At 40.5% G+C, this 14,308-nt stretch overlaps 1 protein-coding gene across 1 annotated transcript; it reads right to left on the minus strand.

Annotated features, from left to right (window-relative positions):
• Positions 1-4,612: 4,612 nt before the first annotated feature.
• TRIM61 (tripartite motif containing 61) lies at positions 4,613-12,505 on the minus strand. Its single transcript, XM_081811235.1, has 2 exons — positions 12,168-12,505; positions 4,613-7,512 (listed from the first exon to the last, which is right to left on the minus strand). Exon 2 carries the CDS (start codon positions 7,163-7,165, stop codon positions 5,741-5,743), a length of 1,425 nt encoding a protein of 474 aa, XP_081667361.1. The 5' UTR covers positions 7,166-7,512; positions 12,168-12,505; the 3' UTR covers positions 4,613-5,740.
• Between the last annotated feature and the right edge of the window lie 1,803 nt (positions 12,506-14,308).

Below are 14,308 nucleotides of genomic sequence, written 5' to 3' on the forward strand. Positions count from 1 at the left end.
ATGCCACACCTCTGTTGCAGTAAACAGTTATGTTCCAGAATATTCTCTGTACTTGACATACTTTAGAGCCTGTAGTTATAAACTGCTCAGCCAGGATGGCTGGAACTCCACCTTCTATTTACAGATTTCATTAAACAGCCCCAAAAGCTGTTCTGTTGAATTAAAGCAGTTTTTAACTAAAATACAGTACCTGATTTGTGGTTTTTACATAATGGAATAAAAAGCCTACAGAATAAAATTATTTATATCTCCTCTGCCATTCTAGTAAAACAAATTATTAACCCCTAACTTTAAAAAAACTTTACAGTTATGAATGAAACCCTAATCATATTTAATAATCGGCAAGCCAGGCTCTTCGCAGCAGGCCTGTGGGGAGCCCGTGGTGATACCAGGCTTGCAGGACTGGGAGTAAAGCGCCTGGGTGGCTCAGTTGGTTAAGTGTCTGCCTTCCACTCAGGTCATGATCTCAGGGTCCTGGGATCAAGCCCCACATTGGGCTCTCTGCTCAGCGGGGAGTCTGCTTCTCCGTCTCTTTCTCCCTCTGTCCTCGCTCTCTTAAATAAATAAAATCTTTTTAAAAATAGTTATTATTTTTTAAAAACTATTTTGGATAATAGATCAATAAAGCTGAAAGGGATCAATAAAGGTGAAAATTAGAAACAATGGGAGAACATCAACAACCCAAAGCTGATTTTTTGAAAAGATAAAATCAAGAGGTAATAAATTAGTAACTGGCACAAATAGACCAGCTTAGTTTGGGATTTCAAATGCATGCCCTTTCCATTATTCTACTGCCTTACTTTGGGTGATGGGGACAGTTTAGAAAGGGGACAATTGGGAACAAGCCTGATGATGTAGGGGAAATGGGCAAAAGATTATTATAGAGATGGTTTCATGGGGCACCATGTTGGTGGAGGAATATTAAGGAACCAGAAACTGGCAGAGACAGAGCAGGGCAGAGGTGCTGGAAGAACACTATTGATTTTTCAATCAAGAAAGTCTTACGATTCTATGCTTTTGAATTGTGGCTGGATTTCTCGGCTAAAGAAGCCACTGAGCTTGGCTTTAGAGAAGAATGAAGGGGGAAAGGCTGAGCTGTGACTGACTGTCGGGTTTGGGACTCCTCCGATTGCTCATCGCAATTACTGTTAATGGGCAAAGGCTTAATTGTATTTCAAAAGCCACCACTTGTGAGGTGTACCACTGAAATGCAAAGGAAGACAGTTTTGGTTTTTTGTCTTTTCTGCTTGGAATGAAACATCAATGTTTTATTCATAATGAACTCACACACTAAACCTAGAATGTGACTACTACTTACCACTCCCACTGGTCCAAGCACCACTTTCTCTCTCCTGGATTATTCCAATAGCCTCCTAATTTGTCTTCTTGGTTCTAAACTTGCTCCCTACAGGCTATCCTCAACAGAGCAGCCAGAGTGATCCTTTTAAAACATAAATGTGCTGCTTTTCTGCTCAAAACACACCAATGACTTCCCATCTCATTTAGTGGCCCTTAGAATCTTGTCCCAGACAACATACTATTCGGGCCCCTGCTGCTTCTTGATCTTATTTCCTATTATTCTCCCACTTATTTACTGTGTCCTAGCCACTCTGAATTCCTTGTTATTCCTACAGGCCAGTTACAATCTTTCCTTATGGCTTTGCACCTGCTATTCCTTCTGCTGTCAAATAAAAAAAATCTTTAAAATAAAATGCATCAACAGAAACAATGTGGTAAAGCATGACTTTTATCAATACTGTATACAGAGTATAGTATACTGTATACAGAGTTAGTCAGTTTCCCTAATTAGGAAATCACATCCAAGGATTGTCAGGTGGCATTCTAACGGGAAACTCAAGCTCCAAGTGCTACAACATCGCTTCCGTTTTCTTAGTCTTTTTTTTTTTTTTTAGGTTTCAGCATTTTTTTTTTTTTAAAGATTTTATTTATTTATTTGATGGAGAGAGAGACAGCGAGAGCAGGAACAGAAGCAGGGGGAGTGGGAGAGGGAGAAGCAGGCTTCCCGTGGAGCAGGGAGCCCGATGTGGGGCTCGATCCCAGGGTCCCGGGATCATGACCTAAGCCGAAGGCAGATGCTAACGACTGAGCCACCCAGGCGCCCCAGCATTTTACTTAAAAAAAAAAACAACAACAGATTTTAGGGGCGCCTGGGTGGCTCAGTTGGTTGGGCGACTGCCTTCGGCTCGGGTCATGATCCCGGAGTCCTGGGATCAAGTCCCACGTCGGGCTCCCGGCTCAGCGGAGAGCCTGCTTCTCCCCCTGACCCTCTCCCCTCTCATGCTGTTTCTCTCTCTTGCTCTCTAATAAGTAAATAAATAAAATCTTAAAAAAAAAGATTTTATTTATTTGAGAGAGAGAGCGAGATTACAAGCTGGGGGAGCAGCAGAGGGAGAGGGAGAAGCAGACTCCCCTCTGAGCAGAGAGCCCAACGAGGGGCTCAATCCCAGGACCCTGGGATTATGACCTGAGCCGAAGGCAGACAATTAACTGAGTGAGCCACCCAGGCACCCTCTAGAACACATTTGAAATAGTCATTTACTTAGCAGGCAGACTCTGTACATTCATATGGCCTTGTTGGTAAACCGAGTGTTCCCAGCATTCTGTTTAGGTGTTCTGATCTTGCACCAAAGGTTCACTTGAAGCAAACACAATTCCATAAAGGCAGGATTCATCTAACATTATACTTACTGTGAGGTCACCAGTGTCCTTAAAATCAATGGCCAGACAGTTTTGGAGTTCCAGCCTCATTTTTTATCAGGTACAGGCTACAGGGTTTCCTAGCATTATTGTCCTATCCATGCAAGAGTGTGAATAACTCAAATTTCTCAGTCAATTCACATTATGTCCAATACCACTAATTTCATCAAAGTCACCTCATTTTTTACAACCATTATAATCCATTAGTTTAATTATAGCCTCAGACTTTATGATAGAGATTAAGATAACTGAAGCAATGTTGTAGCACTTGCAGCTTGAGTTTCCCATTAGAATGCCACCTGACCATCCTTGGATGTGAATTCCTGGTAAGGGAAACTAACTCTGTATACAGTATTGATTAAAAGTCATGCTTTAGCACCTTGTTTCTGTTGATGCATTTTATTTTATTTTAAAGATTTCATTTATTTATTTGACGGAGAGAGAGAGAGAGCCAGAGAGCACAAGCAGGGGGAATGGCAGAGGGAGAGGGAGAAAACAGGCTCCCACTGAGCAGGGAGCCTGATGTGGGGCTCAATCCCAGGACCCTGGGATCATGACCTGAGCTGAAGACAGATGCTTAACCAACTGAGCCACCCAGGCACCCTCTGTTGATAGATTTTAAAACACATTTCAGACATCATAACGGTATATTTTGCAACAAAAAAATGCTAAAAATAAGACATGAACAGACACTTCTTCAAAGAAGACATACTTAACAGACACATGAAAAAATGTTCATCATTAGCCATCAGGGAAATTCAAATCAAAACCACATTGAGATACCACCTTACACCAGTTAGAATGGCAAAAATTAACAAGAAACAACAAATGTTGGAGAGGTTGTGGAGAAAGGGAACCCTCTTACACTGTTGGTGGGAATTCAAGTTGGTACAGCCACTTTGGAAAACAGTGTGGAGGTACCTCAGAAAATTAAAAATAGAGCTACCCTATGACCCAGCAATTGCACTACTGGGTATTTACCCCAAAGACACAGATGTAGTGAAAAGGGGCACATGCACCCCAATATTCATAGCAGCAATGTCCACAACAGCCAAACTGTGGAAAGAGCCGAGATGCCCTTCAACAGATGAATGGATAAAGAAGATGTGGTCCACATATCCAATGGAATATTACTCAGCCATCAGAAAGGATGAATATCCTCCTTTTACATCAACATGAATGGGACTGGAGGAGATTAACCTAAGTGAAATAAGTCAAGCAGAGAAAGTCAATTATCAAATGGTTTCACTTATTTGTGGAACATAAGGAATAGCATAGAGGACATTAGGAGAAGGAAGGGAAAAATGAAGGGTGGGAATCAGAGGGGGAAGACAAACCATGAGACACTATGGACTCCAAGAAACAAACTGAAGGTTATAGAGGGGAGGGGGCTGGGGGGATAGGTTGGTCCAGCGATGGGTATTGAGGAGGGCACATATTGCATGGAGCACTGGGTGTTATATGCAAACAATGAATCATGGAACACTACATCAAAAACTAATGATGTACTGTATGGTGACAAACATAATAAAAATATACTAAAAATATATAATAGTAAATTATTTCAAAACCAGAAACTGATAAACTTTTAAAGATCAGGATAGACTAGAGATACTTTCAGATTAGAAAGTCTCGAAAAGGGGTGCCTGGCTGTGTCAGTCAGTGGAGCATGCAACTCCATCTTGAGGTTGTGAGTTTAAGCCGTATGTTGGGTATGGAGATCACTTAAAAATAAAATCTTTTGGGCGCCTGGGTGGCTCAGTTGGTTAAGCGACTGCCTTCGGCTCAGGTCACGATCCTGGAGTCCCTGGATCGAGTCCCGCATCGGGCTCCCTGCTCAGCAGGGAGTCTGCTTCTCCCTCTGACCCTCCCCCCTCTCATGTGCTTGCTCTCTCTCATTCTCTCTCTCAAATAAATAAAATCTTTAAAAAAAAAAATAAAAAAATCTTTTTTCAAAAATATTTTATTTATTTATTTGACAGAGAGAGAGCACAAGCAGGGGGAATGGCAGGCAGGGGAAGAGGTTGCTGCCTGTGTTCTCCTCTAGGATTTTGATGGAGTCCTGTCTCACATTTAGGTGTTTCATCCATTTTGAGTCTATTTTTGTGTGTAAGGAAATGGTCCAGTTTCATTCTTCTGCATGTGGCTGTCCAATTTTCCCAACACCATTTGTTCAAGAGACTGTTTTTCCATTGGCCAATCTTTCCTGCTTTGTCCAAGATTAGTTGACCATAGAGTGGAGGGTCCATTTCTGGGCTCTCTATTCTGTTCCACTGATCTCTGTCTTTGTGCCAGTACCATACTGTCTGGATTACAGCTTTGTAATAGAGCTTGAAGTCCAGAATTGTGATGCCACCAACTTTGTTTTTCCTTTTCAACATTCCTCTGGCTATTTGGGATATTTTCTGGTTCCATACAAATTTTAGGATTATTTGTTCCAGCTCTGTGAAAAAAGTTGATGATATTTTGATTGGGATTGTATTGAATGTGTAGATTGCTCCAGGTAGCATTGACATCTTCACAATATTTGTTCTTCCAATCCATGAGCATGGAACATTTTTCCATTTCTTTGTGTCTTCCTCAATTTCTTTCATGAGTGTGCTATAGTTTTCTGAGTACAGATCCTTTGCCTCTGGTTAGGTTTATTCCTAAGTATCTTATGGTTTTGGGTGCAACTGTAAATGGGATCAACCCTTAATTTTTCTTTCTTCTGTCTCATTATAACCACATTTTTTAAAAAAAATAAACTCCACCCTCAATGTGGGGCTCAAACTCACAACCTGAGATCAAGAGTTGCACACGGTACTGGCTGAGCCAGCCAAGTACCCTATAACCACATTTTATAGAAACTGCTGAAACTAAGATAAAATCATTCTGGTTGTTTAAAGGAAAAACTAAAACTAAAACAAAACAAAAACAAGCTAACAACAAAAACCACAACAGAACTGTTGAGACTAGATTCACTGGCTTAGTTTTGTCCATTACCTGAAACAAACAAAAAAAATAAGAGTTTTACAGTAATTCATCGTTCAGAATCTGTTACTGTACAGATTTTAAGAGGTTTTGAGTCAGTTCCAGTATAGAAATAAGGCCAAAGTGTTTCTGTAAAGTAATAGTTAAAAATATAGAGAAGGGATCTATCACTCAAATTGTAAAAGGAAACCTCACACAATTCACAGTCTAAAAAAATGCCAATCTTTCTAGGTATTACTTTTGGCAGAAGATTAGTTTTTTTAGGACCCAATGCAATATAATTACTCTGACTACATCGTCCAACACCCCATAATCCATCCTGTGCTAAAACTGGTTGATTCTGATTCTTTCTCCTTCTGGGAAGAGAGTCTTTACAGACACCCATGATCCATTCAGGCTTGTCTTTTACTTCCACCTCCCAATACTGCCTGCCAGAATTATAACCTCTAGAACCCAGAACAGCTGGGCAGAGATAAAACCTCCTTGGGTTATGAGGTAAGTTATGCCTTTTATTTCCATATTGCACAGTTTTTCTATCTTCTGAGACAATAAGCTTACGATGTGCTGTTTCAGGATCTAGAATTATATGCACCTGAAATCTGTTGATAATTTTATTTAGGCCAGAATATTGTGGAGCAAGATGGTAACCATATTCCTTTAACTGGAATGAAAAAGGTTCAGGGGACTTCAAGGTTTTATATCTATGGTAGATACTTTCAACATCTGTCAGTAATTCCAGCTCTGACTTCATATATTTGCCCTCTATCTCCTTTGATAGATGTTTTAATGTGGAAAGATGATTTGAAAATGTGGTTAGATTTTCATTTAGCTTTGTTAAAATATCCATTTCTTCATCTCGTAATTGCCGTAGAACAATCTCTTGCTCATTTTTGAGAAACAACAAAATTTGCTCAAATTCAGACTTTATTTCTTCTCTCCTACATTGTATCTTCTTTTTCAGTTCCAATAATTTTCTGCTTTGCATAGTTATCACCTTTTCAACTTGTTCTACTCTCTCCTTCCATGGTTCAATGCAATTATGCAATCTTTTCCTATGATATGCAGCAGCCTTCTCTATGGGCCAAATATAGTGATCCCGGTGATCAGTGGAGAAACTACACTGTGGGCATAAAACTTCTAGGTCCTTCTGACAGAAAAAGGTCAAAATCTGATTATGTTTTTCACACATAAGCTTCTCTTCCTTCCTCTTCCTCTTGCTTCTTCTTATCTGTAGTAGCTTAGCAATTTCAATCAGATTGCCCAGCTGGGGATTGTTCACAAATTTCCTTTCTGGAGAGCAGTAATGGCAAAAGGGGCAGGGGAAAGTATCATTTAGATCCTTCCAGAACATACTGATGCAGGAGAGACAGAAGTTATGCCCACAGTTGATGGTCACTGGCTCTTTCAAGTAGTCCAGACAGATGGGACAGCTAGCCCCTGTTTGGAGGTCTGCTAGGGCTGTCACAAACTCCATTGAGCCCTCAACAAAGGTGGTGGGTAAGATAGTATGTCCTTTAGTAAAGCCTGGCTCTCTACCACACAAGACCCAGAGAACAGTGGATGATATCTTCCCAGACCTTGAAAACTGACCCACTTTCAGTTTCACTAGATTGGCATGTTGATGAGAGCCTATACAAACCTGTTTATTTCTCTGCCCCTTAGCTCTAGAGTCTGTTGCGAAGAATACTCCACAGGCTGTAGTCTTTGCATACTAGAACATATCTGCTGGGCTGCTGTCCTTCCCACTCAATGATGTAGAGTCAGACATGATGACTTTCCTGTTCAAGCAAGTAGCTGTAGGTCCAAGATTAGGAATCTTTCCTATGGGTGAGAAAAAACATTAAGTTAAAAATATGATACCACAGGTGGTGCCTGGGTGGCTCAGTTGTTAAGCGTCTGCCTTTAGCTCAGGTCATGATCCCAGGGTCCTGGGATCGAGCCCCGCATCGGGCTCCCTGCATCTCAGGAGGCCTGCTTCTCCCTCTGCCTGCTGCTCCCCCTGCTTGTGCTCTCTCTCTGTGTCAAATAAATAAATAAAATCTTAAAAAAAAAAATGATACCACAATCACCAATATATTAAAACACTCACACAAGACTCATCAATAAATGCTAAAATCATTGTGTAGAAGTTCTTGAAAAAACAGGAATTCATAGTTATAAAGATTCACTCATCTCACACATTTCAACAACAACAAAACCTATGAGATATCCTTGCAAAAAAGTATTCCATCTCAAGCCAATCATAAGAAAGCAAGTAGTCTAACTTAAATTATGGGGCATTCTACAAGTATGTGTTCTTCAAAATGTAAATGTCATGAAAAACAAACATAAAGTTTCAGAAATATGACAGACAAATATAATGTGCAATACCTGACTGAATTTGGGATCTTAAAATTAAAAGATAAACAACTAAAAGAACATTTCTGGGGCAAATGGGAGAATTTTAGTTATGGACTACATATCATATCAGTATTAAATTGTGTTTATCATATTAATTTATCATAGGTAAGAGGTAAAACATCCTTGTTCTTAGGCAATATATACTTTGGGGGGTGGGGACACCATATTGATGGCTGCAACTTTCAGAAGGTTCAATAATTTTAAGATGTGTGGCAAAAAGTTAAAAATTGGTGCATCTAAGCAAAAGGCTTATCTAAGTATATTGCGCATCCTTTCAATTTTTTCTATAGGTTTGAAATGTTTGAAATAAACAGGGAGAGGGGAGCCTGGGTGGCTCAGCTGGTTAAGCGTCTGCCTTTGATCTCAGGGTCCTGAGATGGAGCCCCACGTCGGGCTCCCTTCCTCTGCTATTCCCCTGCTTGTACTCTCTTGCTTGTGCTATCAAATAAATAAAATAAAATCTTAAAAAAAAAAAAAGTGAGGGAGAAAATTTCCTGGCTTGTTTTTAAGACACCCAGCACACCCAATTTTAAGCAAATCAAATTCCTCCAAGTTTGTGAGCCATTTTACCATCAGTACAGTATTCTCCCTTTCTTGCCATACTAAGACACTTTCTCCACTTTTGTGCTTCCTCTCCCCTCCCTCATAATTCAAAGACAGTGAGAATAGAAATTTAAGCATGGTTTTGACATCTGAAATTGGTTTTGTCCTGGTGACCTAGCAAGTTCTTTCACTACAGACTTACTCTTCCTACAAGCAGAATAGGAAAAATGTAATAATTCTAGAAAGCCTCCATTTTTAAATTATTCCCAAACTCAAGGACTGACTCAGTGTCTTGGGCCTGCAGAAGCAACAGCTATCACAGCAACATGCTATGGAAGGCAGTGTTTCACAACGTAAGGACTAAAGGTAAAAGTCTATTAGGTTTGGGGCACCTGGGTGGCCCAGTCGGTTAAGCGTCTGCCTTCACCCTGCTCAGCAGGGAGCCTGCATCTCCCTCTGCCTGCCTCTCTCCCTCCCTTTGTCTCTCTTGCTCGCTCTCTTTCTGACAAATAAATAAATAAAATCTTAAAAAAAAAAAAAAGAAGTCTATTAGGTTTGAATCCTGGTTCAGCTACTTAGTGTATACATCTGGAAAACCCATATAACTTTTTTGAATCTCCTTTCTTTGACCTATAAAATGGGGACTATAATCCTTTTTATTTATTGATTTATTTAATTTTTAAAAAAGATTTTATGTATTTATTTAGATACACAGAGAGAGAGCACAAGCAGGGGGCAGTGGCAGGCAGAGCGAGAGGGAGAAGCAGGTTCTCCGCCGAGTGGGGAGCCCAATGCAGGCCTCTATCCCAGGACTCTGGGAATATGACCTGAGCCAAAGGCAGATGCTTAACTGACTGAGCCACCCAGGCACCCCTATAACCCGTTTTTAAATAAGGAGATCACATAAATGGCAGCCAACATGTCCACTGTTCTTGGCCAATAAGTGATTTTATTAAATATTTTATTTCTTAAGTTATCTCCACACCCAACGTGGGGCTCGAACCTACAACCTTGAGATTGGAAGTTACACGCTCCATCGACTGAGCCAGCCAGGTGCCGCAGCTTTCTATTTTACATGTGTTTGAATCTGGATCCAAATATGGCCCACATATTACATTTACTTACTAGCATCCTTAAATACCTTTCAATCTAGAATAGTGTCTTCTGCCTCTACCTTTGTCCTGGTGGGCTATCCTAAGTTCTACATTTTATCTACTGCTTCTTGATATATAATTTAACTTATCCCTCATACCTTCACTTCTTAAACTTATTAAATCTTTCCTCTCATTTAAACCTGTCAGTAACTCACCAAAAGTCAAGACAAAGTACTCCCCTTAGCTTACCATTCAGAGCCCTTCATACCTCAGTATCTTCATCTTCATCTGGCTATGGTCCCCTAAAGTAGTTGGTCTTTATTTTTTTAAAACAGAGATGTTGGGGCACTTGGGTGTCTCAGTCATTAAGCGTCTGCCTTCAGCTTAGGTCATGATCTCAGGGTCCTGGGATCAAGCCCCGCATCGGGCTCCCTGCTCAGCCAAGAGCTTGCTTCTCCCTCTCCCCCTCCCCCTGCTTGTGTTCCCTTTCTTGCTGTCTCTCTCTGTCAAATAAATAAATAAAATCTTAAATAAATAAATAAATAAATAAATAAATAAAATCTTAAAAATTAAAAAAAAATAAAGATGTTATGTTCTCCTTCCTGCACAAACCACTCACTGTTTACATTACCTTTTCCTCCCTTCCTTCCATGGGACTCAGTTATGCTTCTTTGGGAGAGTCTGACCAAGACAAATTTTCTCTAGGATGGTTTATTATGTGTCAGGCACTAAGCTAAGGGTCTTTCATGTAGTCGCTGATTCAATTAAACTCTCCAAACAACCCTATAAATTAGGAGCTATTATCCTCAATTAGAGCTGTAAAAAATGAATCTACAATAATTTGAGTACACTCATACAACACTGCATTAATTGGCATGATACTCAATCACCAAACTGTACTGTCCTTTCTTTTTTCTCCCACAGCATCCTATGCATCCCTCTGCATCTATTTCAAAGCAACTTATATTTTTCTTTCTTTCTTTCTTTTTTTTTTTTTTTAAGATTTTACTTATTTGACAGAGAGAGAGAGAGAGAGAGATCACAAGTAGGCAGACAGGCAGGCAGGCAGGCAGGCAGAGGGAGAGGGAGAAGCAGGCTTCCTGCTGAGCACGAAGCCCCATGCAGGGCTCCATCCCAGGACCCTGGGATCATGACCTGAGCCAAAGGCAGACGCTTAACCGACTGAGCCACCAGGCGCCCCAATTTTTCATATTTGATATATTCACAGCTCTTCACATTTGATAACATATTCCAAACATTTTTAGGAGTAAAGACAGGGATTTATTGATTCTAGCACTGTAACAGCAAAAACATAACACAAATTGAGAGGCAGCAATACCTGATAGAACTGGGTCTTCATCCAACTCTGCCACTTAACTAGCTATATACCCTTGGTCAAATTAATTTCTCTGAGCTTCAGCTTTCTTTTCACAAAGTGAGAAATAATACTCTCTCACATTGTAATTATTAAACAAGAAAATAAAATTAAGGCACACGTCACAGTGCCTACCATTTAACCCAGGTACAATAAAAAGTATTAGAAGATATCTCATAAAATCTCAAAGGCTCTTAGAAATCTAGCTGAAATCACATACTACATTACACATACAGGCACACCTTATGTTATCGTGCTTCACCTGATTGTACTTTTCAGATACTGAGTTTGGTTTTTTTTGTTTTGTGTAACAAACTGTAGGTTCAAGACTTCAGTGAAGGAAGTAACTGCAGTTCTGGTGGAAATAGCAAGAGAACTAGAGTTAGCAGTGAAGCCTGAAGATGGGACTGAATTGTTGCAATCTCATGATCAAACTTGAATCGATGACGAATTAGTTGCTGCTTAGGGACAAGAAGAAAAAAGTGGTTTCTTGAGATGGAATCTACTCCTGGTAAAGATGCTCTGAAGATTGTTGAAATGGCAACAAGGATTTAGAATATGCCATAAACTCAGTTGACAAAGCAGTAGCAAGGTTTGAGGACAGACTCCCAATTTTGAAAGAATTTCTACTGTGGCTAAAATGCTATCAAACAGCATCACATGCAACAGAGAAATCATACATGAAAGGAAGAGTCAATCAAAGTGGCAATCTCTGTTGTCTCATTTTAAGAAATTGCCACGGCCACCCCAACCTTCAGCTACCACCACCCTGATCAGTCAGCAGCCATCAAATAGAAGCAAGATCTCCACCAGCAAAAAGATTACAACACACCGAAAGCTCAAATAATGGTTAGCATTTTTAGCAATAAATTATTTTTTTAATTAAAGTATGTACATTGATTTTTTTAGACATAAGGCTATTGCACACTTAATAGACTAAAGTATAGGGTAAACATAACTTTTATATGCACTGGGAAACAAAATTCGTTTGACTTACTTTATGACAGTGGTCTGGAACTGATCCCACAGTTCTCTGAGCTGTGTGTGTGTGTGTAGGCACTTACATATAAAAAGTACTGGGGCGCCTGAGTGGCTCAGTCGTTAAGCGTCTGCCTTCGGCTCGGGTCGTGATCCCGGGGTCCTGGGACTGAGTCCCGTGTCGGGCTCCCTGCTCGGTGGGAGGCCTGCTTCTCCCTCTCCCACTCCCCCTGCTTGTGTTCCTGCTCTCGCTCTCTCTGTCAGATAAATAAATAAAATCTTTAAAAAAAAAAAAAAGTACTGGGCGCCTGGGTGGCTCAGATGGTTAAGCGTCTGCCTTCGGCTCAGGTCATGATCTCAGGGTCCTGGGATCAAGTCCCGCATCGGGCTCCCTGCTGCTTGGGAGCCTGCTTCTCCCTCTGCCTCTCTCTCTCTCTCATGAATAAAGCAATAAAATCTTAAAAAAAAAAAAAAAGTACTGATACTAAATCTCAAAGTTGCTATGTCTCATATAGTTGCTAAGTCCTTCATGACTGGTAAAGGCATTAACTTTCACCAGGCTCCCTATAATAATGTGATGTAGGAAATTTTCTTACACAAATTTTGGAGGCACAGGAGAGGAGTTTCAAAATTTTAAAATACACCTTTAATTTTATGTTAAAATACATTCAACTTGTAATGAATTCCAGTAACACAGAACTACAAAATAAAAGCATAGTCTCTACTCTTTTTACTTGCCAACATTATGTTATCATAGCTAATGACTAAGGCTTCAGTGACTTCCAATTCCTGTTTAATACTTCCAAAATGGAGGGTGCCTGAGTGGCTCAGTCGGTTAAGTGTCTGCCTTCGGCTCAGGTCATGATCCCAGGATACTGGGATCGAGTCCCACATCAGGCTCCTTGCTCAGCGGGGAGCCTGCTTCTCCCTCTGCCTGCTGTTCCCCCTGCTTGTGCTCACTCTCTTGCTCTCTAGGTAATAAATAAATAAAATCTTAAAAAAAAATACTTTCAAAATGAGTACTTTAAGTTTTATTTATTTAAGTAATTTCTACACCCCACGTGGGGCTCAAATTCACAACCCCCAGATCAAGAATCGCAGGCTCCTCAGACTGAGCCAGCCAGGCACCCCCAAAACGGGTACTTCTGAGTATGCTAAACAAGATGTGGAGCGTGTAGGGTTTGGGGTGAGGCTTCATAGAATGGTCAGAGATTAGAAAACTGGGGCTGAAGGAAGTTTTAAGACTCTTGCCCAATGTAACAGTAAATTGCAAAGCATAATGGGAAAACAAAAATCAAGAAAAAAATACAAAGCTTTTTAAAAAGTATGTGCATAAAAAGGACTCAGTTGGGTTCAAGGAACATAAAATAGGTACTCACTCCAGGCATCATTGTGTCCCACTTATTCCAAGTGCACACCCTGGTCCGTTTTCCTACTTTTCAGAATAAAGCCATTAACAGACTATAAAGTTAACAGAACCAGTTTTGTAGGCACTGCTACCACCCTAGTTAAACTATCCATTTCTCTCTTCCCACTATTGTATGAGCCCCTTTTCTACTCCATAATGGTGCCTCCAACCAATTCCCTAACTGCAGCTATATTGATCTTTCCAAATACAAGTATAATCCTTTTATCTTCCACTTAAAACATTCCACTAGTCCTTTATTACTTTAAGGAAGTAGCTCTCAAACCTTAGATTGCAGCATGATTACCCATACATACATCTTGGTAAAAGACTACTGGGCCAAATTCCCAGTTTCTGATTCAGTTGGTGTGTTGTATTTCTAAGTTCCCAGGTGATGTTGCTGGTCAAGGGACCATAGTTTGTGAACCACTGCTTTAAGAAAAATAAAGCTTTAAAGACCCATCAAGATCTGGTCCTAGCTTGTTTGCCTAGCTCCCCACCGAATCATACATCATAGTTCTGATTTGATTTTACAACTGTTTTTGCAATTCCTTAGCTGGTATGCCCGACTCTTTCTGCCCGACTGTAAGCTTCTTGGTGGGAGTGTGTCTCCCGCTTTATTCTTTTTTTTTTTTTTTAAAGATTTTATTTATTTATTTGAGAGAGAGAGAGAATGAGAGACAGAGAGCATGAGAGGGAGGAGGGTCAGAGGGAGAAGCAGACTCCCTGCCGAGCAGGGAGCCCGATGCGGGACTCGATCCCGGGACTCCAGGATCATGACCTGAGCCGAAGGCAGTCGCCCAACCAACTGAGCCACCCAGG

This window comes from Leptonychotes weddellii, chromosome 2 (assembly GCF_054177405.1).
Source record: "Leptonychotes weddellii isolate Sample4059 chromosome 2, ASM5417740v2, whole genome shotgun sequence".
Lineage (NCBI taxonomy): Eukaryota > Metazoa > Chordata > Mammalia > Carnivora > Phocidae > Leptonychotes > Leptonychotes weddellii.

What these genes read in the sequence shown, in the direction of transcription:
- TRIM61 (XM_081811235.1), bottom strand. Translation starts at nt 7,165, where the DNA reads ATGGAGTTTGTGACAGCCCTAGCAGACCTCCAAACAGGGGCTAGCTGT.